Source organism: Lytechinus variegatus, chromosome 13 (genome assembly GCF_018143015.1).
Source record: "Lytechinus variegatus isolate NC3 chromosome 13, Lvar_3.0, whole genome shotgun sequence".
NCBI lineage: Eukaryota > Metazoa > Echinodermata > Echinoidea > Temnopleuroida > Toxopneustidae > Lytechinus > Lytechinus variegatus.
Genome location: NC_054752.1, coordinates 27427579 through 27451117, shown reverse-complemented (window position 1 = coordinate 27451117; position 23539 = coordinate 27427579). Strand labels below are relative to the sequence as shown.

The 23539-nt window shown below is 30.6% G+C and overlaps 1 protein-coding gene across 1 annotated transcript in view; it reads right to left on the bottom strand.

Moving 5' to 3' along the window:
• The window catches only part of LOC121425992, a 174439-nt gene that overhangs the window by 86721 nt on the left and 64179 nt on the right, over positions 1–23539 (bottom strand). Inside the window, exons 25-31 of the mRNA XM_041622120.1 lie at positions 21604–21798; positions 18089–18283; positions 14550–14744; positions 11019–11213; positions 7489–7683; positions 3966–4160; positions 459–653 (exon numbers count right to left, since the gene is read on the bottom strand). Coding sequence (XP_041478054.1) covers positions 459–653; positions 3966–4160; positions 7489–7683; positions 11019–11213; positions 14550–14744; positions 18089–18283; positions 21604–21798 — 1365 coding nt within the window. The remainder of the gene's footprint in view (positions 1–458; positions 654–3965; positions 4161–7488; positions 7684–11018; positions 11214–14549; positions 14745–18088; positions 18284–21603; positions 21799–23539) is intronic.

Sequence of the window (23539 nt, the reverse complement as noted above, 5' to 3'; positions counted from 1 at the left end):
GTTCCTGACAATAACAAATGTATGGGAATCAAGCGGATTCCGTGCCAATGTGTGTGCCAAATTTCATGACAATTCCAACGGCATGCTGATTCCTACATGGCCCCTTTGTTTTGCAATTTAGCAGGGGTATACAAATTTCAGTATGTAATAATTTTTTTTGTACCTTTCTATTACCCAATCCCTAAATTTGAAGTGATCAAAGAGATATTTTCAATAAGAAATCATTACTGAGAGAGTGCCCTAGATGCTAAACTTGAATTTTAATAGATGATAAAGAATTTAATTAACACTTCACCTTTTTTCCATAATCATTTGGCACATTTTATATTCTAATACGTACAAACACTAACTTAAGGTGGCCACTTTCTTGGATTATGTTCAGATTCATTTTAGTTACCACAACTAGCATCTATAAGATGAAAAAAAATCTTTCTTACTAGTCATTTCTTCATTCTTACCATCACACGTAGGTAACTCTCCAGAAAGAGTAGAATCCTGCTGACAAATTACCAAATCAGATCCAACAAGGCTATATCCCTCATCACAAGTATAAGTACATTCTTTATTGTAATTAATGGAGTCCCCACCCTCGCAGTCAGTATCAACAGTATTTAGGTTTGGTGGAAGGAAGTCAGGTATCGAACAGGTGACTTCTATAATAGAGGTCAAAAGGACAAGTTTAAGGATTTGAACATAATTCTTAGGCATATGTCATGAAAATAGAACATTGTGCAAAAAACATTTTGCAGGTTCTAAACAAAGTTATGAATAGGAGAAAATAAGTGCCACAAAGGGGTTAATTTACAATGGAATATGATCAAATACATTCTTTACAAGGGTTTTATGGTAGGTATAGATTATTACTAACAGTAATTAGAATCAAGCTTTTAATATAACTAATCTAACATTACATGTAACTGCATGCAGTCAAACTTCATGCCTCAATCCTTGCCAGATCAAGAATGTGTGACACACCTAAAATCAAACATTTTAAATAAACCCTGTGTGATCTATGATCTATTCACATCACTGTCATTCCAATATGCATAAATAAGCTAAATATTAGAACAAGATCCCCCTCAAACATGAAAATGGTCCTGATTTTCTTATTTAAGAAATAATTGGAAACATCTACTTGATCTAAACTAGTTTTTGTTAATCAAATGATATGTTTGGACAAAGTACATGCAAGATGGTACTCTGTTTTGAGAAAAAAAAGAAAAAGTACTGGTAAATGAGAACTTTTGATTTCTTATATCATTTTTTCAGGATAAATCAATATAATACTAAAGAAGCCTTGAAAATGTGACGTTTTAGTTTATATAATCCGAAAGAAAGAGCAAATTAATTTTCACGCAACGACAAAATGGATTTTTTCTGTTCCCTTTATCTGAATCTTTCTTCATAGATCTCTTTGGACCATTTTACATTGTAAAATAAATGTTTCTATAACCAGTTGTCTCACTCATTTGGTTGATGGGCCTGGTATTGATCCTTAAGGGTACTATAAGATTGAAAGTTATGTGATTTGAACATACATGTATTGAGTACATCAGATCCCCCCCCCAAAAAAAAAAATGAAAATTTCATGATTGAATGAGGAATAACAAAGTTATGACAATTCCAAAAAAAAAAATTCCTTTATTGGTGAGACAGTTTAGTGCTTATCCTCATGAATGTTCCTTTTTGTTGCATTGCATATTGAAATTTTATCCCCCGAGCTAGCTTGTAAAAATTCGACTGACTACCTTCTTACTGTGTAAGATAATCGTTGACTCATAAGAATAATACTCAGCTTGTTATGTCTCAAACATAGTTTGTAACAATTTTAATTCATTAAATTCCAATACAATAAAAAATTTATATGATTTTGTCACTCTTTGATATTTTTTTAAACAGATTTCAAAAGGCTGAGAGACTAGGGCAAGTTTTGTCAATTCCTGTTGTATTGTTGTGCATGTGGCAATTAACAACAATGTTTCAATACAATGAGGCAATTTTCCTTGATTCTTCAATCCTACATGTATGTGCAAGGATAATTATTTCACTTTTCCCTGCACCTTGTTATAACAGGAGTGGACATTTATTGTAAAGATACTTAATTCAAGTAACAGCCAGGGGGGGGGAGTGTTACCAATATTCTTAAGTGTGTGTGTGCAAGGAAAATAAAAGAAGTGATACAAAATTGTGAAAGATCAGGAACATATCCATATAATTTGACACAACAAAAATAGAGGAAACATAGTTCTTCCTTGAAAATAGGGAAAATATATATATTTAGGTAATGTTTTTAAATTAGAAAATAGCGAAAAAATACATTTTTAGATGATTGATATACGTAAAAATATTTTAAAAATAGTAAATAGATGTGCAACTGGAAAATCTATTTTTTCAAACACACAAAAAATACATTTTTTTCCTACTTTTTCTTTGTTCCAAATTGAATAACCAAAAAATATATTTTTTTTCCTATTCTTGTTCTATTTTCTTTCTATTTTCAAAGTATTTTTTTTTCTAATTCCAGAAGAGAAAAATAGCTGAAAAATATATTTTTCACCTATTTTTATTGTAATTTCTCTGTAGTTTTAGAATATTTTTTCACTATTTTCTGTGAGGGGAAAAAATAGTATAAAAATATATTTTTTATATATTTTCCACACAGCCTCTATTTTTAATCTATTTTTTTCTTTGTTCCAAATTAAATTTAAAAAAAATATATTTTTTTCCTATCTTTCTCCTATTTTCTTCCTATTTTATATGTATTTTTTTCTAATTTCTGAAGAGAAAAATAGCTGTAAAATATATTTCTTTCCTATTTTTGTTGTAATTTTTATGTATTTTTAGAATATTTTTCCTCTATTTTCTGTTAGGAAAAAAAAGTATAAAAATATATTTTTTCTTATATTTTTTGTCTATTTTTTGGTCTATTTATTTACTATTTTATTTTGACTAGGGCCTGCACAGATTCAGCCTTGGGAGGCATGTCCAAGAAAAAAGGAAGTACACAAATTAAGGACTACATGAAGGGGGATGAAGACACGGAGGCCGCTGCCATAAGGGTTAATGACAAAGAGTTGATCAGATTAATAAACACACTGGCCCGTATTCTGAACTCAGGTTTAAAGTTGTGGTTTAAGTATGGACTGCCAATTGTTACATAATCACTAACAGTAGAAATATCATACTTTCAGCTCATTTAGCTCTCAAATCATTCATAATTGTGTAGGAAGTATAAATAGATGATTGTCTTCACCATCGATGAATCAGGAAAGAGCACAGTAAACATTAGAAACATACAACTTACTAAAAATTTTGATACTTTTGGCTTCCCATACTTAGACCACAATTTTAAACCTGAGTTTAAGTTAAACCAGACTTCAGAATACGGGCCAATTTGTCTAATCGAGATACATATTTCAAAGCCCGGACATAGCACCAGTGAAGAAATGAATTTAAAGTCTGAAATGGGAGCAAGTAGGACTCCAAAGAACAAGACAGGACCGTTTGGTTCCTGACAATAACAAATGTATGGGAATCAAGCGGATTCCGTGCCAATGTGTGTGCCAAATTTCATGACAATTCCAACGGCATGCTGATTCCTACATGGCCCCTTTGTTTTGCAATTTAGCAGGGGTATACAAATTTCAGTATGTAATAATTTTTTTTGTACCTTTCTATTACCCAATCCCTAAATTTGAAGTGATCAAAGAGATATTTTCAATAAGAAATCATTACTGAGAGAGTGCCCTAGATGCTAAACTTGAATTTTAATAGATGATAAAGAATTTAATTAACACTTCACCTTTTTTCCATAATCATTTGGCACATTTTATATTCTAATACGTACAAACACTAACTTAAGGTGGCCACTTTCTTGGATTATGTTCAGATTCATTTTAGTTACCACAACTAGCATCTATAAGATGAAAAAAAATCTTTCTTACTAGTCATTTCTTCATTCTTACCATCACACGTAGGTAACTCTCCAGAAAGAGTAGAATCCTGCTGACAAATTACCAAATCAGATCCAACAAGGCTATATCCCTCATCACAAGTATAAGTACATTCTTTATTGTAATTAATGGAGTCCCCACCCTCGCAGTCAGTATCAACAGTATTTAGGTTTGGTGGAAGGAAGTCAGGTATCGAACAGGTGACTTCTATAATAGAGGTCAAAAGGACAAGTTTAAGGATTTGAACAGAATTCTTAGGCATATGTCATGAAAATAGAACATTGTGCAAAAAACATTTTGCAGGTTCTAAACAAAGTTATGAATAGGAGAAAATAAGTGCCACAAAGGGGTTAATTTACAATGGAATATGATCAAATACATTCTTTACAAGGGTTTTATGGTAGGTATAGATTATTACTAACAGTAATTAGAAATCAAGCTTTTAATATAACTAATCTAACATTACATGTAACTGCATGCAGTCAAACTTCATGCCTCAATCCTTGCCAGATCAAGAATGTGTGACACACCTAAAATCAAACATTTTAAATAAAACCTGTGTGATCTATGATCTATTCACATCACTGTCATTCCAATATGCATAAATAAGCTAAATATTAGAACAAGATCCCCCTCAAACATGAAAATGGTCCTGATTTTCTTATTTAAGAAATAATTGGAAACATCTACTTGATCTAAACTAGTTTTTGTTAATCAAATGATATGTTTGGACAAAGTACATGCAAGATGGTACTCTGTTTTGAGAAAAAAAAGAAAAAGTACTGGTAAATGAGAACTTTTGATTTCTTATATCATTTTTTCAGGATATATCAATATAATACTAAAGAAGCCTTGAAAATGTGACGTTTTAGTTTATATAATCCGAAAGAAAGAGCAAATTAATTTTCACGCAACGACAAAATGGATTTTTTCTGTTCCCTTTATCTGAATCTTTCTTCATAGATCTCTTTGGACCATTTTACATTGTAAAATAAATGTTTCTATAACCAGTTGTCTCACTCATTTGGTTGATGGGCCTGGTATTGATCCTTAAGGGTACTATAAGATTGAAAGTTATGTGATTTGAACATACATGTATTGAGTACATCAGATCCCCCCCAAAAAAAAAAAATGAAAATTTCATAATTGAATGAGGAATAACAAAGTTATGACAATTCCAAAAAAAAATTCCTTTATTGGTGAGACAGTTTAGTGCTTATCCTCATGAATGTTCCTTTTTGTTGCATTGCATATTGAAATTTTATCCCCCGAGCTAGCTTGTAAAAATTCGACTGACTACCTTCTTACTGTGTAAGATAATCGTTGACTCATAAGAATAATACACAGCTTGTTATGTCTCAAACATAGTTTGTAACAATTTTAATTCATTAAATTCCAATACAATAAAAAATTTATATGATTTTGTCACTCTTTGATATTTTTTTAAACAGATTTCAAAAGGCTGAGAGACTAGGGCAAGTTTTGTCAATTCCTGTTGTATTGTTGTGCATGTGGCAATTAACAACAATGTTTCAATACAATGAGGCAATTTTCCTTGATTCTTCAATCCTACATGTATGTGCAAGGATAATTATTTCACTTTTCCCTGCACCTTGTTATAACAGGAGTGGACATTTATTGTAAAGATACTTAATTCAAGTAACAGCCAGGGGGGGGGAGTGTTACCAATATTCTTAAGTGTGTGTGTGCAAGGAAAATAAAAGAAGTGATACAAAATTGTCAAAGATCAGGAACATATCCATATAATTTGACACAACAAAAATAGAGGAAACATAGTTCTTCCTTGAAAATAGGGAAAATATATATATTTAGGTAATGTTTTTAAATTAGAAAATAGCGAAAAAATACATTTTTAGATGATTGATATACGTAAAAATATTTTAAAAATAGTAAATAGATGTGCAACTGGAAAATCTATTTTTTCAAACACACAAAAAATACATTTTTTTTCCTACTTTTTCTTTGTTCCAAATTGAATAACCAAAAAATATTTTTTTTCCTATTCTTGTTCTATTTTCTTTCTATTTTCAAAGTATTTTTTTTCTAATTCCAGAAGAGAAAAATAGCTGAAAAATATATTTTTCACCTATTTTTATTGTAATTTCTTTGTAGTTTTAGAATATTTTTTCACTATTTTCTGTGAGGGGAAAAAATAGTATAAAAATATATTTTTTATATATTTTCCACACAGCCTCTATTTTTAATCTATTTTTTTTCTTTGTTCCAAATTAAATTTTTAAAAAATATATTTTTTCCTATTTTTCTCCTATTTTCTTCCTATTTTCAATGTATTTTTTTCTAATTTCTGAAGAGAAAAATAGCTGTAAAATATATTTCTTTCCTATTTTTGTTGTAATTTTTATGTATTTTCAGAATATTTATCCTCTATTTTCTGTTAGGAAAAAAAAGTATAAAAATATATTTTTTCTTATATTTTTTGTCTATTTTTTGGTCTATTTATTTACTATTTTATTTCGAATAGGGCCTGCACAGATTCAGCCTTGGGAGGCATGTCCAAGAAAAAAGGAAGTACACAAATTAAGGACTACATGAAGGGGGATGAAGACACGGAGGCCGCTGCCATAAGGGTTAATGACAAAGAGTTGATTAGATTAATAAACACACTGGCCCGTATTCTGAACTCGGGCTTAACTTAAACTCAGGTTTAAAGTTGTGGTTTAAGTATGGACTGCCAATTGTTACATAATCACTAACAGTAGAAATATCATACTTTCAGCTCATTTAGCTCTCAAATCATTCATAATTGTGTAGGAAGTATAAATAGATGATTGTCTTCACCATCGATGAATCAGGAAAGAGCACAGTAAACATTAGAAACATACAACTTACTAAAAATTTTGATACTTTTGGCTTCCCATACTTAGACCACAATTTTAAACCTGAGTTTAAGTTAAACCAGACTTCAGAATACGGGCCAATTTGTCTAATCGAGATACATATTTCAAAGCCCGGACATAGCACCAGTGAAGAAATGAATTTAAAGTCTGAAATGGGAGCAAGTAGGACTCCAAAGAACAAGACAGGACCGTTTGGTTCCTGACAATAACAAATGTATGGGAATCAAGCGGATTCCGTGCCAATGTGTGTGCCAAATTTCATGACAATTCCAACGGCATGCTGATTCCTACATGGCCCCTTTGTTTTGCAATTTAGCAGGGGTATACAAATTTCAGTATGTAATAATTTTTTTTTGTACCTTTCTATTACCCAATCCCTGAATTTGAAAAGTGATCAAAGAGATATTTTCAATAAGAAAACATTACTGAGAGAGTGCCCTAGATGCTAAACTTGAATTTTAATAGATGATAAAGAATTTAATTAACACTTCACCTTTTTTCCATAATCATTTGGCACATTTTATATTCTAATACGTACAAACACTAACTTAAGGTGGCCACTTTCTTGGATTATGTTCAGATTCATTTTAGTTACCACAACTAGCATCTATAAGATGAAAAAAAATCTTTCTTACTAGTCATTTCTTCATTCTTACCATCACACGTAGGTAACTCTCCAGAAAGAGTAGAATCCTGCTGACAAATTACGAAATCAGATCCAACAAGGCTATATCCCTCATCACAAGTATAAGTACATTCTTTATTGTAATTAATGGAGTCCCCACCCTCGCAGTCAGTATCAACAGTATTTAGGTTTGGTGGAAGGAAGTCAGGTATCGAACAGGTGACTTCTATAATAGAGGTCAAAAGGACAAGTTTAAGGATTTGAACAGAATTCTTAGGCATATGTCATGAAAATAGAACATTGTGCAAAAAACATTTTGCAGGTTCTAAACAAAGTTATGAATAGGAGAAAATAAGTGCCACAAAGGGGTTAATTTACAATGGAATATGATCAAATACATTCTTTACAAGGGTTTTATGGTAGGTATAGATTATTACTAACAGTAATTAGAAATCAAGCTTTTAATATAACTAATCTAACATTACATGTAACTGCATGCAGTCAAACTTCATGCCTCAATCCTTGCCAGATCAAGAATGTGTGACACACCTAAAATCAAACATTTTAAATAAAACCTGTGTGATCTATGATCTATTCACATCACTGTCATTCCAATATGCATAAATAAGCTAAATATTAGAACAAGATCCCCCTCAAACATGAAAATGGTCCTGATTTTCTTATTTAAGAAATAATTGGAAACATCTACTTGATCTAAACTAGTTTTTGTTAATCAAATGATATGTTTGGACAAAGTACATGCAAGATGGTACTCTGTTTTGAGAAAAAAAAGAAAAAGTACTGGCAAATGAGAACTTTTGATTTCTTATATCATTTTTTCAGGATAAATCAATATAATACTAAAGAAGCCTTGAAAATGTGACGTTTTAGTTTATATAATCCGAAAGAAAGAGCAAATTAATTTTCACGCAACGACAAAATGGATTTTTTCTGTTCCCTTTATCTGAATCTTTCTTCATAGATCTCTTTGGACCATTTTACATTGTAAAATAAATGTTTCTATAACCAGTTGTCTCACTCATTTGGTTGATGGGCCTGGTATTGATCCTTAAGGGTACTATAAGATTGAAAGTTATGTGATTTGAACATACATGTATTGAGTACATCAGACCCCCCCCCCAAAAAAAAAAATGAAAATTTCATCATAATTGAATGAGGAATAACAAAGTTATGACAATTCCAAAAAAAAAAATCCTTTATTGGTGAGACAGTTTAGTGCTTATCCTCATGAATGTTCCTTTTTGTTGCATTGCATATTGAAATTTTATCCCCCGAGCTAGCTTGTAAAAATTCGACTGACTACCTTCTTACTGTGTAAGATAATCGTTGACTCATAAGAATAATACTCAGCTTGTTATGTCTCAAACATAGTTTGTAACAATTTTAATTCATTAAATTCCAATACAATAAAAAATTTATATGATTTTGTCACTCTTTGATATTTTTTTAAACAGATTTCAAAAGGCTGAGAGACTAGGGCAAGTTTTGTCAATTCCTGTTGTATTGTTGTGCATGTGGCAATTAACAACAATGTTTCAATACAATGAGGCAATTTTCCTTGATTCTTCAATCCTACATGTATGTGCAAGGATAATTATTTCACTTTTCCCTGCACCTTGTTATAACAGGAGTGGACATTTATTGTAAAGATACTTAATTCAAGTAACAGCCAGGGGGGGGGGAGTGTTACCAATATTCTTAAGTGTGTGTGTGCAAGGAAAATAAAAGAAGTGATACAAAATTGTGAAAGATCAGGAACATATCCATATAATTTGACACAACAAAAATAGAGGAAACATAGTTCTTCCTTGAAAATAGGGAAAATATATATATTTAGGTAATGTTTTTAAATTAGAAAATAGCGAAAAAATACATTTTTAGATGATTGATATACGTAAAAATATTTTAAAAATAGTAAATAGATGTGCAACTGGAAAATCTATTTTTTCAAACACACAAAAAATACATTTTTTTCCTACTTTTTCTTTGTTCCAAATTGAATAACCAAAAAATATATTTTTTTTCCTATTCTTGTTCTATTTTCTTTCTATTTTCAAAGTATTTTTTTTTCTAATTCCAGAAGAGAAAAATAGCTGAAAAATATATTTTTCACCTATTTTTATTGTAATTTCTCTGTAGTTTTAGAATATTTTTTCACTATTTTCTGTGAGGGGAAAAAATAGTATAAAAATATATTTTTTATATATTTTCCACACAGCCTCTATTTTTAATCTATTTTTTTCTTTGTTCCAAATTAAATTTAAAAAAAATATATTTTTTTCCTATCTTTCTCCTATTTTCTTCCTATTTTCAATGTATTTTTTTCTAATTTCTGAAGAGAAAAATAGCTGTAAAATATATTTCTTTCCTATTTTTGTTGTAATTTTTATGTATTTTTAGAATATTTTTCCTCTATTTTCTGTTAGGAAAAAAAAGTATAAAAATATATTTTTTCTTATATTTTTTTGTCTATTTTTTGGTCTATTTTTTTACTATTTTATTTTGACTAGGGCCTGCACAGATTCAGCATTGGGAGGCATGTCCAAGAAAAAAGGAAGTACACAAATTAAGGACTACATGAAGGGGGATGAAGACACGGAGGCCGCTGCCATAAGGGTTAATGACAAAGAGTTGATCAGATTAATAAACACACTGGCCCGTATTCTGAACTCGGGTTTAACTTAAACTCAGGTTTAAAGTTGTGGTTTAAGTATGGACTGCCAATTGTTACATAATCACTAACAGTAGAAATATCATACTTTCAGCTCATTTAGCTCTCAAATCATTCATAATTGTGTAGGAAGTATAAATAGATGATTGTCTTCACCATCGATGAATCAGGAAAGAGCACAGTAAACATTAGAAACATACAACTTACTAAAAATTTTGATACTTTTGGCTTCCCATACTTAGACCACAATTTTAAACCTGAGTTTAAGTTAAACCAGACTTCAGAATACGGGCCAATTTGTCTAATCGAGATACATATTTCAAAGCCCGGACATAGCACCAGTGAAGAAATGAATTTAAAGTCTGAAATGGGAGCAAGTAGGACTCCAAAGAACAAGACAGGACCGTTTGGTTCCTGACAATAACAAATGTATGGGAATCAAGCGGATTCCGTGCCAATGTGTGTGCCAAATTTCATGACAATTCCAACGGCATGCTGATTCCTACATGGCCCCTTTGTTTTGCAATTTAGCAGGGGTATACAAATTTCAGTATGTAATAATTTTTTTTTGTACCTTTCTATTACCCAATCCCTAAATTTGAAGTGATCAAAGAGATATTTTCAATAAGAAATCATTACTGAGAGAGTGCCCTAGATGCTAAACTTGAATTTTAATAGATGATAAAGAATTTAATTAACACTTCACCTTTTTTCCATAATCATTTGGCACATTTTATATTCTAATACGTACAAACACTAACTTAAGGTGGCCACTTTCTTGGATTATGTTCAGATTCATTTTAGTTACCACAACTAGCATCTATAAGATGAAAAAAAATCTTTCTTACTAGTCATTTCTTCATTCTTACCATCACACGTAGGTAACTCTCCAGAAAGAGTAGAATCCTGCTGACAAATTACCAAATCAGATCCAACAAGGCTATATCCCTCATCACAAGTATAAGTACATTCTTTATTGTAATTAATGGAGTCCCCACCCTCGCAGTCAGTATCAACAGTATTTAGGTTTGGTGGAAGGAAGTCAGGTATCGAACAGGTGACTTCTATAATAGAGGTCAAAAGGACAAGTTTAAGGATTTGAACAGAATTCTTAGGCATATGTCATGAAAATAGAACATTGTGCAAAAAACATTTTGCAGGTTCTAAACAAAGTTATGAATAGGAGAAAATAAGTGCCACAAAGGGGTTAATTTACAATGGAATATGATCAAATACATTCTTTACAAGGGTTTTATGGTAGGTATAGATTATTACTAACAGTAATTAGAAATCAAGCTTTTAATATAACTAATCTAACATTACATGTAACTGCATGCAGTCAAACTTCATGCCTCAATCCTTGCCAGATCAAGAATGTGTGACACACCTAAAATCAAACATTTTAAATAAAACCTGTGTGATCTATGATCTATTCACATCACTGTCATTCCAATATGCATAAATAAGCTAAATATTAGAACAAGATCCCCCTCAAACATGAAAATGGTCCTGATTTTCTTATTTAAGAAATAATTGGAAACATCTACTTGATCTAAACTAGTTTTTGTTAATCAAATGATATGTTTGGACAAAGTACATGCAAGATGGTACTCTGTTTTGAGAAAAAAAAGAAAAAGTACTGGCAAATGAGAACTTTTGATTTCTTATATCATTTTTTCAGGATAAATCAATATAATACTAAAGAAGCCTTGAAAATGTGACGTTTTAGTTTATATAATCCGAAAGAAAGAGCAAATTAATTTTCACGCAACGACAAAATGGATTTTTTCTGTTCCCTTTATCTGAATCTTTCTTCATAGATCTCTTTGGACCATTTTACATTGTAAAATAAATGTTTCTATAACCAGTTGTCTCACTCATTTGGTTGATGGGCCTGGTATTGATCCTTAAGGGTACTATAAGATTGAAAGTTATGTGATTTGAACATACATGTATTGAGTACATCAGATCCCCCCCCCAAAAAAAAAAAATGAAAATTTCATCATATTGAATGAGGAATAACAAAGTTATGACAATTCCAAAAAAAAAATTCCTTTATTGGTGAGACAGTTTAGTGCTTATCCTCATGAATGTTCCTTTTTGTTGCATTGCATATTGAAATTTTATCCCCCGAGCTAGCTTGTAAAAATTCGACTGACTACCTTCTTACTGTGTAAGATAATCGTTGACTCATAAGAATAATACACAGCTTGTTATGTCTCAAACATAGTTTGTAACAATTTTAATTCATTAAATTCCAATACAATAAAAAATTTATATGATTTTGTCACTCTTTGATATTTTTTTAAACAGATTTCAAAAGGCTGAGAGACTAAGGCAAGTTTTGTCAATTCCTGTTGTATTGTTGTGCATGTGGCAATTAACAACAATGTTTCAATACAATGAGGCAATTTTCCTTGATTCTTCAATCCTACATGTATGTGCAAGGATAATTATTTCACTTTTCCCTGCACCTTGTTATAACAGGAGTGGACATTCATTGTAAAGATACTTAATTCAAGTAACAGCCAGGGGGGGGGGAGTGTTACCAATTTTCTTAAGTGTGTGTGTGCAAGGAAAATAAAAGAAGTGATACAAAATTGTCAAAGATCAGGAACATATCCATATAATTTGACACAACAAAAATAGAGGAAACATAGTTCTTCCTTGAAAATAGGGAAAATATATATATTTAGGTAATGTTTTTAAATTAGAAAATAGCGAAAAAATACATTTTTAGATGATTGATATACGTAAAAATATTTTAAAAATAGTAAATAGATGTGCAACTGGAAAATCTATTTTTTCAAACACACAAAAAATACGTTTTTTTCCTACTTTTTCTTTGTTCCAAATTGAATAACGAAAAAATATATTTTTTTTCCTATTCTTGTTCTATTTTCTTTCTATTTTCAAAGTATTTTTTTTTCTAATTCCAGAAGAGAAAAATAGCTGAAAAATATATTTTTCACCTATTTTTATTGTAATTTCTTTGTAGTTTTAGAATATTTTTTCACTATTTTCTGTGAGGGGAAAAAATAGTATAAAAATATATTTTTTATATATTTTCCACACAGCCTCTATTTTTAATCTATTTTTTTCTTTGTTCCAAATTAAATTTAAAAAAAATATATTTTTTTCCTATCTTTCTCCTATTTTCTTCCTATTTTCAATGTATTTTTTTCTAATTTCTGAAGAGAAAAATAGCTGTAAAATATATTTCTTTCCTATTTTTGTTGTAATTTTTATGTATTTTCAGAATATTTATCCTCTATTTTCTGTTAGGAAAAAAAAGTATAAAAATATATTTTTTCTTATATTTTTTGTCTATTTTTTGGTCTATTTTTTTACTATTTTATTTTGACTAGGGCCTGCACAGATTCAGCATTGGGAGGCATGTCCAAGAAAAAAGGAAGTACACAAATTAAGGACTACATGAAGGGGGATGAAGACACGGAGGCCGCTGCCATAAGGGTTAATGACAAAGAGTTGATCAGATTAATAAACACACTGGCCCGTATTCTGAACTCGGGTTTAACTTAAACTCAGGTTTAAAGTTGTGGTTTAAGTATGGACTGCCAATTGTTACATAATCACTAACAGTAGAAATATCATACTTTCAGCTCATTTAGCTCTCAAATCATTCATAATTGTGTAGGAAGTATAAATAGATGATTGTCTTCACCATCGATGAATCAGGAAAGAGCACAGTAAACATTAGAAACATACAACTTACTAAAAATTTTGATACTTTTGGCTTCCCATACTTAGACCACAATTTTAAACCTGAGTTTAAGTTAAACCAGACTTCAGAATACGGGCCAATTTGTCTAATCGAGATACATATTTCAAAGCCCGGACATAGCACCAGTGAAGAAATGAATTTAAAGTCTGAAATGGGAGCAAGTAGGACTCCAAAGAACAAGACAGGACCGTTTGGTTCCTGACAATAACAAATGTATGGGAATCAAGCGGATTCCGTGCCAATGTGTGTGCCAAATTTCATGACAATTCCAACGGCATGCTGATTCCTACATGGCCCCTTTGTTTTGCAATTTAGCAGGGGTATACAAATTTCAGTATGTAATAATTTTTTTTTGTACCTTTCTATTACCCAATCCCTGAATTTGAAAAGTGATCAAAGAGATATTTTCAATAAGAAAACATTACTGAGAGAGTGCCATAGATGCTAAACTTGAATTTTAATAGATGATAAAGAATTTAATTAACACTTCACCTTTTTTCCATAATCATTTGGCACATTTTATATTCTAATACGTACAAACACTAACTTAAGGTGGCCACTTTCTTGGATTATGTTCAGATTCATTTTAGTTACCACAACTAGCATCTATAAGATGAAAAAAAATCTTTCTTACTAGTCATTTCTTCATTCTTACCATCACACGTAGGTAACTCTCCAGAAAGAGTAGAATCCTGCTGACAAATTACGAAATCAGATCCAACAAGGCTATATCCCTCATCACAAGTATAAGTACATTCTTTATTGTAATTAATGGAGTCCCCACCCTCGCAGTCAGTATCAACAGTATTTAGGTTTGGTGGAAGGAAGTCAGGTATCGAACAGGTGACTTCTATAATAGAGGTCAAAAGGACAAGTTTAAGGATTTGAACAGAATTCTTAGGCATATGTCATGAAAATAGAACATTGTGCAAAAAACATTTTGCAGGTTCTAAACAAAGTTATGAATAGGAGAAAATAAGTGCCACAAAGGGGTTAATTTACAATGGAATATGATCAAATACATTCTTTACAAGGGTTTTATGGTAGGTATAGATTATTACTAACAGTAATTAGAAATCAAGCTTTTAATATAACTAATCTAACATTACATGTAACTGCATGCAGTCAAACTTCATGCCTCAATCCTTGCCAGATCAAGAATGTGTGACACACCTAAAATCAAACATTTTAAATAAAACCTGTGTGATCTATGATCTATTCACATCACTGTCATTCCAATATGCATAAATAAGCTAAATATTAGAACAAGATCCCCCTCAAACATGAAAATGGTCCTGATTTTCTTATTTAAGAAATAATTGGAAACATCTACTTGATCTAAACTAGTTTTTGTTAATCAAATGATATGTTTGGACAAAGTACATGCAAGATGGTACTCTGTTTTGAGAAAAAAAAGAAAAAGTACTGGCAAATGAGAACTTTTGATTTCTTATATCATTTTTTCAGGATAAATCAATATAATACTAAAGAAGCCTTGAAAATGTGACGTTTTAGTTTATATAATCCGAAAGAAAGAGCAAATTAATTTTCACGCAACGACAAAATGGATTTTTTCTGTTCCCTTTATCTGAATCTTTCTTCATAGATCTCTTTGGACCATTTTACATTGTAAAATAAATGTTTCTATAACCAGTTGTCTCACTCATTTGGTTGATGGGCCTGGTATTGATCCTTAAGGGTACTATAAGATTGAAAGTTATGTGATTTGAACATACATGTATTGAGTACATCAGATCCCCCCCCCAAAAAAAAAAATGAAAATTTCATCATAATTGAATGAGGAATAACAAAGTTATGACAATTCCAAAAAAAAATTCCTTTATTGGTGAGACAGTTTAGTGCTTATCCTCATGAATGTTCCTTTTTGTTGCATTGCATTATATTGAAATTTTATCCCCCGAGCTAGCTTGTAAAAATTCGACTGACTACCTTCTTACTGTGTAAGATAATCGTTGACTCATAAGAATAATACACAGCTTGTTATGTCTCAAACATAGTTTGTAACAATTTTAATTCATTAAATTCCAATACAATACAAAATTTATATGATTTTGTCACTCTTTGATATTTTTTTAAACAGATTTCAAAAGGCTGAGAGACTAGGGCAAGTTTTGTCAATTCCTGTTGTATTGTTGTGCATGTGGCAATTAACAACAATGTTTCAATACAATGAGGCAATTTTCCTTGATTCTTCAATCCTACATGTATGTGCAAGGATAATTATTTCACTTTTCCCTGCACCTTGTTATAACAGGAGTGGACATTCATTGTAAAGATACTTAATTCAAGTAACAGCCAGGGGGGGGGGGGAGTGTTACCAATTTTCTTAAGTGTGTGTGTGCAAGGAAAATAAAAGAAGTGATACAAAATTGTGAAAGATCAGGAACATATCCATATAATTTGACACAACAAAAATAGAGGAAACATAGTTCTTCCTTGAAAATAGGGAAAATATATATATTTAGGTAATGTTTTTAAAATTATTAGAAAATAGCGAAAAAATACATTTTTAGATGATTGATATACGTAAAAATATTTTAAAAATAGTAAATAGATGTGCAACTGGAAAATCTATTTTTTCAAACACACAAAAAATACGTTTTTTTCCTACTTTTTCTTTGTTCCAAATTGAATAACCAAAAAATATATTTTTTTTCCTATTCTTGTTCTATTTTCTTTCTATTTTCAAAGTATTTTTTTTCTAATTCCAGAAGAGAAAAATAGCTGAAAAATATATTTTTCACCTATTTTTATTGTAATTTCTTTGTAGTTTTAGAATATTTTTTCACTATTTTCTGTGAGGGGAAAAAATAGTATAAAAATATATTTTTTATATATTTTCCACACAGCCTCTATTTTTAATCTATTTTTTTTCTTTGTTCCAAATTAAATTAAAAAAAAATATATTTTTTTCCTATCTTTCTCCTATTTTCTTCCTATTTTCAATGTATTTTTTTCTAATTTCTGAAGAGAAAAATAGCTGTAAAATATATTTCTTTCCTATTTTTGTTGTAATTTTTATGTATTTTTAGAATATTTTTCCTCTATTTTCTGTTTGGAAAAAAAAGTATAAAAATATATTTTTTCTTATATTTTTTGTCTATTTTTTGGTCTATTTTTTTACTATTTTATTTTGACTAGGGCCTGCACAGATTCAGCATTGGGAGGCATGTCCAAGAAAAAAGGAAGTACACAAATTAAGGACTACATGAAGGGGGATGAAGACACAGAGGCCGCTGCCATAAGGGTTAATGACAAATAGTTGATCAGATTAATAAACACACTGGCCCGTATTCTGAACTCGGGTTTAACTTAAACTCAGGTTTAAAGTTGTGGTTTAAGTATGGACTGCCAATTGTTACATAATCACTAACAGTAGAAATATCATACTTTCAGCTCATTTAGCTCTCAAATCATTCATAATTGTGTAGGAAGTATAAATAGATGATTGTCTTCACCATCGATGAATCAGGAAAGAGCACAGTAAACATTAGAAACATACAACTTACTAAAAATTTTGATACTTTTGGCTTCCCATACTTAGACCACAACTTTAAACCTGAGTTTAAGTTAAACCAGACTTCAGAATACGGGCCAATTTGTCTAATCGAGATACATATTTCAAAGCCCGGACATAGCACCAGTGAAGAAATGAATTTAAAGTCTGAAATGGGAGCAAGTAGGACTCCAAAGAACAAGACAGGACCGTTTGGTTCCTGACAATAACAAATGTATGGGAATCAAGCGGATTCCGTGCCAATGTGTGTGCCAAATTTCATGACAATTCCAACGGCATGCTGATTCCTACATGGCCCCTTTGTTTTGCAATTTAGCAGGGGTATACAAATTTCAGTATGTAATAATTTTTTTTTGTACCTTTCTATTACCCAATCCCTGAATTTGAAAAGTGATCAAAGAGATATTTTCAATAAGAAATCATTACTGAGAGAGTGCCCTAGATGTTAAACTTGAATTTTAATAGATGATAAAGAATTTAATTAACACTTCACCTTTTTTCCATAATCATTTGGCACATTTTATATTCTAATACGTACAAACACTAACTTAAGGTGGCCACTTTCTTGGATTATGTTCAGATTCATTTTAGTTACCACAACTAGCATCTATAAGATGAAAAAAAATCTTTCTTACTAGTCATTTCTTCATTCTTACCATCACACGTAGGTAACTCTCCAGAAAGAGTAGAATCCTGCTGACAAATTACCAAATCAGATCCAACAAGGCTATATCCCTCATCACAAGTATAAGTACATTCTTTATTGTAATTAATGGAGTCCCCACCCTCGCAGTCAGTATCAACAGTATTTAGGTTTGGTGGAAGGAAGTCAGGTATCGAACAGGTGACTTCTATAATAGAGGTCAAAAGGACAAGTTTAAGGATTTGAACAGAATTCTTAGGCATATGTCATGAAAATAGAACATTGTGCAAAAAACATTTTGCAGGTTCTAAACAAAGTTATGAATAGGAAAAAATAAGTGCCACAAAGGGGTTAATTTACAATGGAATATGATCAAATACATTCTTTACAAGGGTTTTATGGTAGGTATAGATTATTACTAACAGTAATTAGAAATCAAGCTTTTAATATAACTAATCTAACATTACATGTAACTGCATGCAGTCAAACTTCATGCCTCAATCCTTGCCAGATCAAGAATGTGTGACACACCTAAAATCAAACATTTTAAATAAAACCTGTGTGATCTATGATCTATTCACATCACTGTCATTCCAATATGCATAAATAAGCTAAATATTAGAACAAGATCCCCCTCAAACATGAAAATGGTCCTGATTTTCTTATTTAAGAAATAATTGGTAACATCTACTTGATCTAAACTAGTTTTTGTTAATCAAATGATATGTTTGGACAAAGTACATGCAAGATGGTACTCTGTTTTGAGAAAAAAAAGAAAAAGTACTGGTAAATGAGAACTTTTGATTTCTTATATCATTTTTTCAGGATAAATCAATATAATACTAAAGAAGCCTTGAAAATGTGACGTTTTAGTTTATATAATCCGAAAGAAAGAGCAAATTAATTTTCACGCAACGACAAAATGGATTTTTTCTGTTCCCTTTATCTGAATCTTTCTTCATAGATCTCTTTGGACCATTTTACATTGTAAAATAAATGTTTCTATAACCAGTTGTCTCACTCATTTGGTTGATGGGCCTGGTATTGATCCTTAAGGGTACTATAAGATTGAAAGTTATGTGATTTGAAAATACATGTATTGAGTACATCAGATCCCCCCCCAAAAAAAAAAAATGAAAATTTCATCATAATTGAATGAGGAATAACAAAGTTATGACAATTCCAAAAAAAAATTCCTTTATTGGTGAGACAGTTTAGTGCTTATCCTCATGAATGTTCCTTTTTGTTGCATTGCATTATATTAAAATTTTATCCTCCGAGCTAGCTTGTAAAAATTCGACTGACTACCTTCTTACTGTGTAAGATAATCGTTGACTCATAAGAATAATACACAGCTTGTTATGTCTCAAACATAGTTTGTAACAATTTTAATTCATTAAATTCCAATACAATAAAAAATTTATATGATTTTGTCACTCTTTGATATATTTTTAACAGATTTCAAAAGGCTGAGAGACTAGGGCAAGTTTTGTCAATTCCTGTTGTATTGTTGTGCATGTGGCAATTAACAACAATGTTTCAATACAATGAGGCAATTTTCCTTGATTCTTCAATCCTACATGTATGTGCAAGGATAATTATTTCACTTTTCCCTGCACCTTGTTATAACAGGAGTGGACATTCATTGTAAAGATACTTAGTTCAAGTAACAGCCAGGGGGGGGGGGAGTGTTACCAATTTTCTTAAGTGTGTGTGTGCAAGGAAAATAAAAGAAGTGATACAAAATTGTGAAAGATCAGGTACATATCCATATAATTTGACACAACAAAAATAGAGGAAACATAGTTCTTCCTTGGAAATAGGGAAAATATATATATTTAGGTAATGTTTTTAAAATTATTAGAAAATAGCGAAAAAATACATTTTTAGATGATTAATATACGTAAAAATATTTTAAAAATAGTAAATAGATGTGCAACTGGAAAATCTATTTTTTCAAACACACAAAAAATACATTTTTTTTTCTTTGTTCCAAATTGAATAACCAAAAATATATTTTTTTTACTTTTCTTGTTCTATTTTCTTTCTATTTTCAAAGTATTTTTTCTCTAATTCCAGAAGAGAAAAATAGCTGAAAAATATATTTTTCACCTATTTTTATTGTAATTTCTTTGTAGTTTTAGAATATTTTTTCACTATTTTCTGTAAGGGGAAAAAATAGTATAAAAATTTATTTTTTATATATTTTCCACACAGCCTCTATTTTTAATCTATTTTTTTCTTTGTTCCAAATTAAATTTAAAAAAAATATATTTTTTCCTATTTTTCTCCTATTTTCTTCCTATTTTCAATGTATTTTTTTTCTAATTTCTGAAGAGAAAAATAGCTGTAAAATATATTTCTTTCCTATTTTTGTTGTAATTTTTAAGTATTTTTAGAATATTTTTCCTCTATTTTCTGTTAGGAAAATATAGTATAAAAATATATTTTTTCTTATATTTTTTGTCTATTTTTTTACTATTTTATTTCGACTAGGGCCTGCACAGATTCAGCCTTGGGAGGCATGTCCAAGAAAAAAGTAAGTACACAAATTAAGGACTACATGTACGGGGATGAAGACACGGAGGCCGCTGCCATAAGGGTTAATGACAAAGAGTTGATCAGATTTATAAACACACTGGCCAGTATTCTGAAGTCGGGTTTAACTTAAACTCAGGTTTAAAGTTGTGGTTTAAGTATTGACTGCCAATTGTTACATAATCACTAACAGTAGAAATATCATACTTTCAGCTCATTTAGCTCTCAAATCATTCATAATTGTGTAGGAAGTATAAATAGATGATTGTCTTCACCATCGATGAATCAGGAAAGAGCACAGTAAACATTAGAAACATACAACTTTATAAAAATTTTGATACTTTTGGCTTCCCATACTTAGACCACAACTTTAAACCTGAGTTTAAGTTAAACCAGACTTCATAATACGGGCCAATTTGTCTAATCGAGATACATATTTCAAAGCCCGGACATAGCACCAGTGAAGAAATGAATTTAAAGTCTGAAATGGGAGCAAGTAGGACTCCAAAGAACAAGACAGGACCGTTTGGTTCCTTACAATAACAAATGTATGGGAATCAAGCGGATTCCGTGCCAATGTGTGTGCCAAATTTCATGACAATTCCAACGCATGCTGATTCCTACATGGCCCCTTTGTTTTGCAATTTAGCAGGGGTATACAAATTTCAGTATGTAATAATTTTTTTTTGTACCTTTCTATTACCCAATCCCTGAATTTGAAAAGTGATCAAAGAGATATTTTCAATAAGAAAACATTACTGAGAGAGTGCAATAGATGCTAAACTTCAATTTTAATGGATGAAAAAGAAATTAAGTAACACTTCACATTTTATTCCATAATCATTTGGAACATTTTATATTCTAATACGTACAAACACTAACTTAAGGTGGCCACTTTCTTGGAATATGTTCAGATTCATTTTAGTTACCACAACTAGCATCTATAAGATGGAAAAAAATCTTTCTGACTAGTCATTTCTTCATACTTACCCTCACACGTAGGTAAGTCACTGGAAAGAGACGAATATTGCTGACAAGTTACCGAATGAGATCCAACAAGACTATGTCCCTCATCACAAGTATAATCACATACTTTTCCGTAAGTAATGGAGTTCCCACCCTCGCAGTCAGTATCAACAGTATTTAAGTTTGATGGAAGCGAGTCAGGTAACGAACAGGTGACTTCTATAACAGAAGTCAAAATGACAAGTTTAAGGATTTGAACAGAATTCTTAGGTATATGTCATGAAAATAGAACATTGTGCAAAAAAAACATTTTGCAGGTTCTAAAAAAAGTTATGAATAGGAGAAAATAAGTGCCACAAAGGGGTTAGTTCACAATGGAATATAATCAAATACATTCTTTACAACAGTTTATAGTCGGTATAGATTATTACTAACAGTAATTAGAATCAATCCCTTAATATAACTAATTTAATATTACATGTAACTGCATGCAGTCAAACTTCATGCCTCAATCCTTGCCAGATCAAGAATTTATGACACACCTAAAATCAAACATTTTAAATAAAATCTGTGTGATCTTTGATCGAATCACATCACTGTCATTCCAATGCATAAATAAGCAAAATATTAGAAAAAGATCCCCAACAAGCATGAAAATGGTCCTAATTTTCCTATTTAAGAAATAACTGGAAACATCTACTTGATCTGAAATAGTTTTTGCTAATCAAATGATATGTCTGGAGAAAGTACATGCAAGATGGTACTCTGTTTTGAGAAAAAAAAAGGAAAAGTACTGGTATATGAGAACTTTTGATTTCTTATATTATTTTCTCAGGATAAATCAATATAATACTAAGAAGCCTTGAAAATGTGACGTTTTAGTTTATACGATCCGAAAGAAAGTCCAAATTCATTTTCACCGACGACAAAATGGATTAAAGCTCTATTTACATAGCCCTTGAGAATTCAAACTGTTTCAGGTTTATCACAGACCTACTTGCACTATTTTTCAAATTACAAATTTCAGTATGTCATAATTTTTTTGTACCTTTCTATTACCCAACCCCTGAATTTGAAAAGTGATCAAAGAGATATTTTCAATAAGAAAACATTACTGAGAGAGTGCAATAGATGCTAAACTTCAATTTTAATAGATGAAAAAGAAATTAAGTAAAACTTCACATTTTATTCCATAATCATTTGGAACATTTTATATTCTAATACGTACAAACACTAACTTAAGGTGGCCACTTTCTTGGAATATGTTCAGATTCATTTTAGTTACCACAACTAGCATCTATAAGATGGAAAAGTGGTATATGTCATGAAAATAGAACATTGTGCAAAAAAAACATTTTGCAGGTTCTAAAAAAAGTTATGAATAGGAGAAAATAAGTGCCACAAAGGGGTTAATTCACAATGGAATATAATCAAATACATTCTTTACAACAGTTTATAGTCGGTATAGATTATTACTAACAGTAATTAGAAATCAATCCCTTAATATAACTAATTTAATATTACATGTAACTGCATGCAGTCAAACTTCATGCCTCAATCCTTGCCAGATCAAGAATTTATGACACACCTAAAATCAAACATTTTAAATAAAATCTGTGTGATCTTTGATCGAATCACATCACTGTCATTCCAATATGCATAAATAAGCAAAATATTAGAAAAAGATCCCCAACAAGCATGAAAATGGTCCTAATTTTCCTATTTAAGAAATAACTGGAAACATCTACTTGATCTGAAATAGTTTTTGCTAATCAAATGATATGTCTGGAGAAAGTACATGCAAGATGGTACTCTGTTTTGAGAAAAAAAGGAAAAGTACTGGTATATGAGAACTTTTGATTTCTTATATTATTTTCTCAGGATAAATCAATATAATACTAAGAAGCCTTGAAAATGTGACGTTTTAGTTTATACGATCCGAAAGAAAGTCCAAATTCAT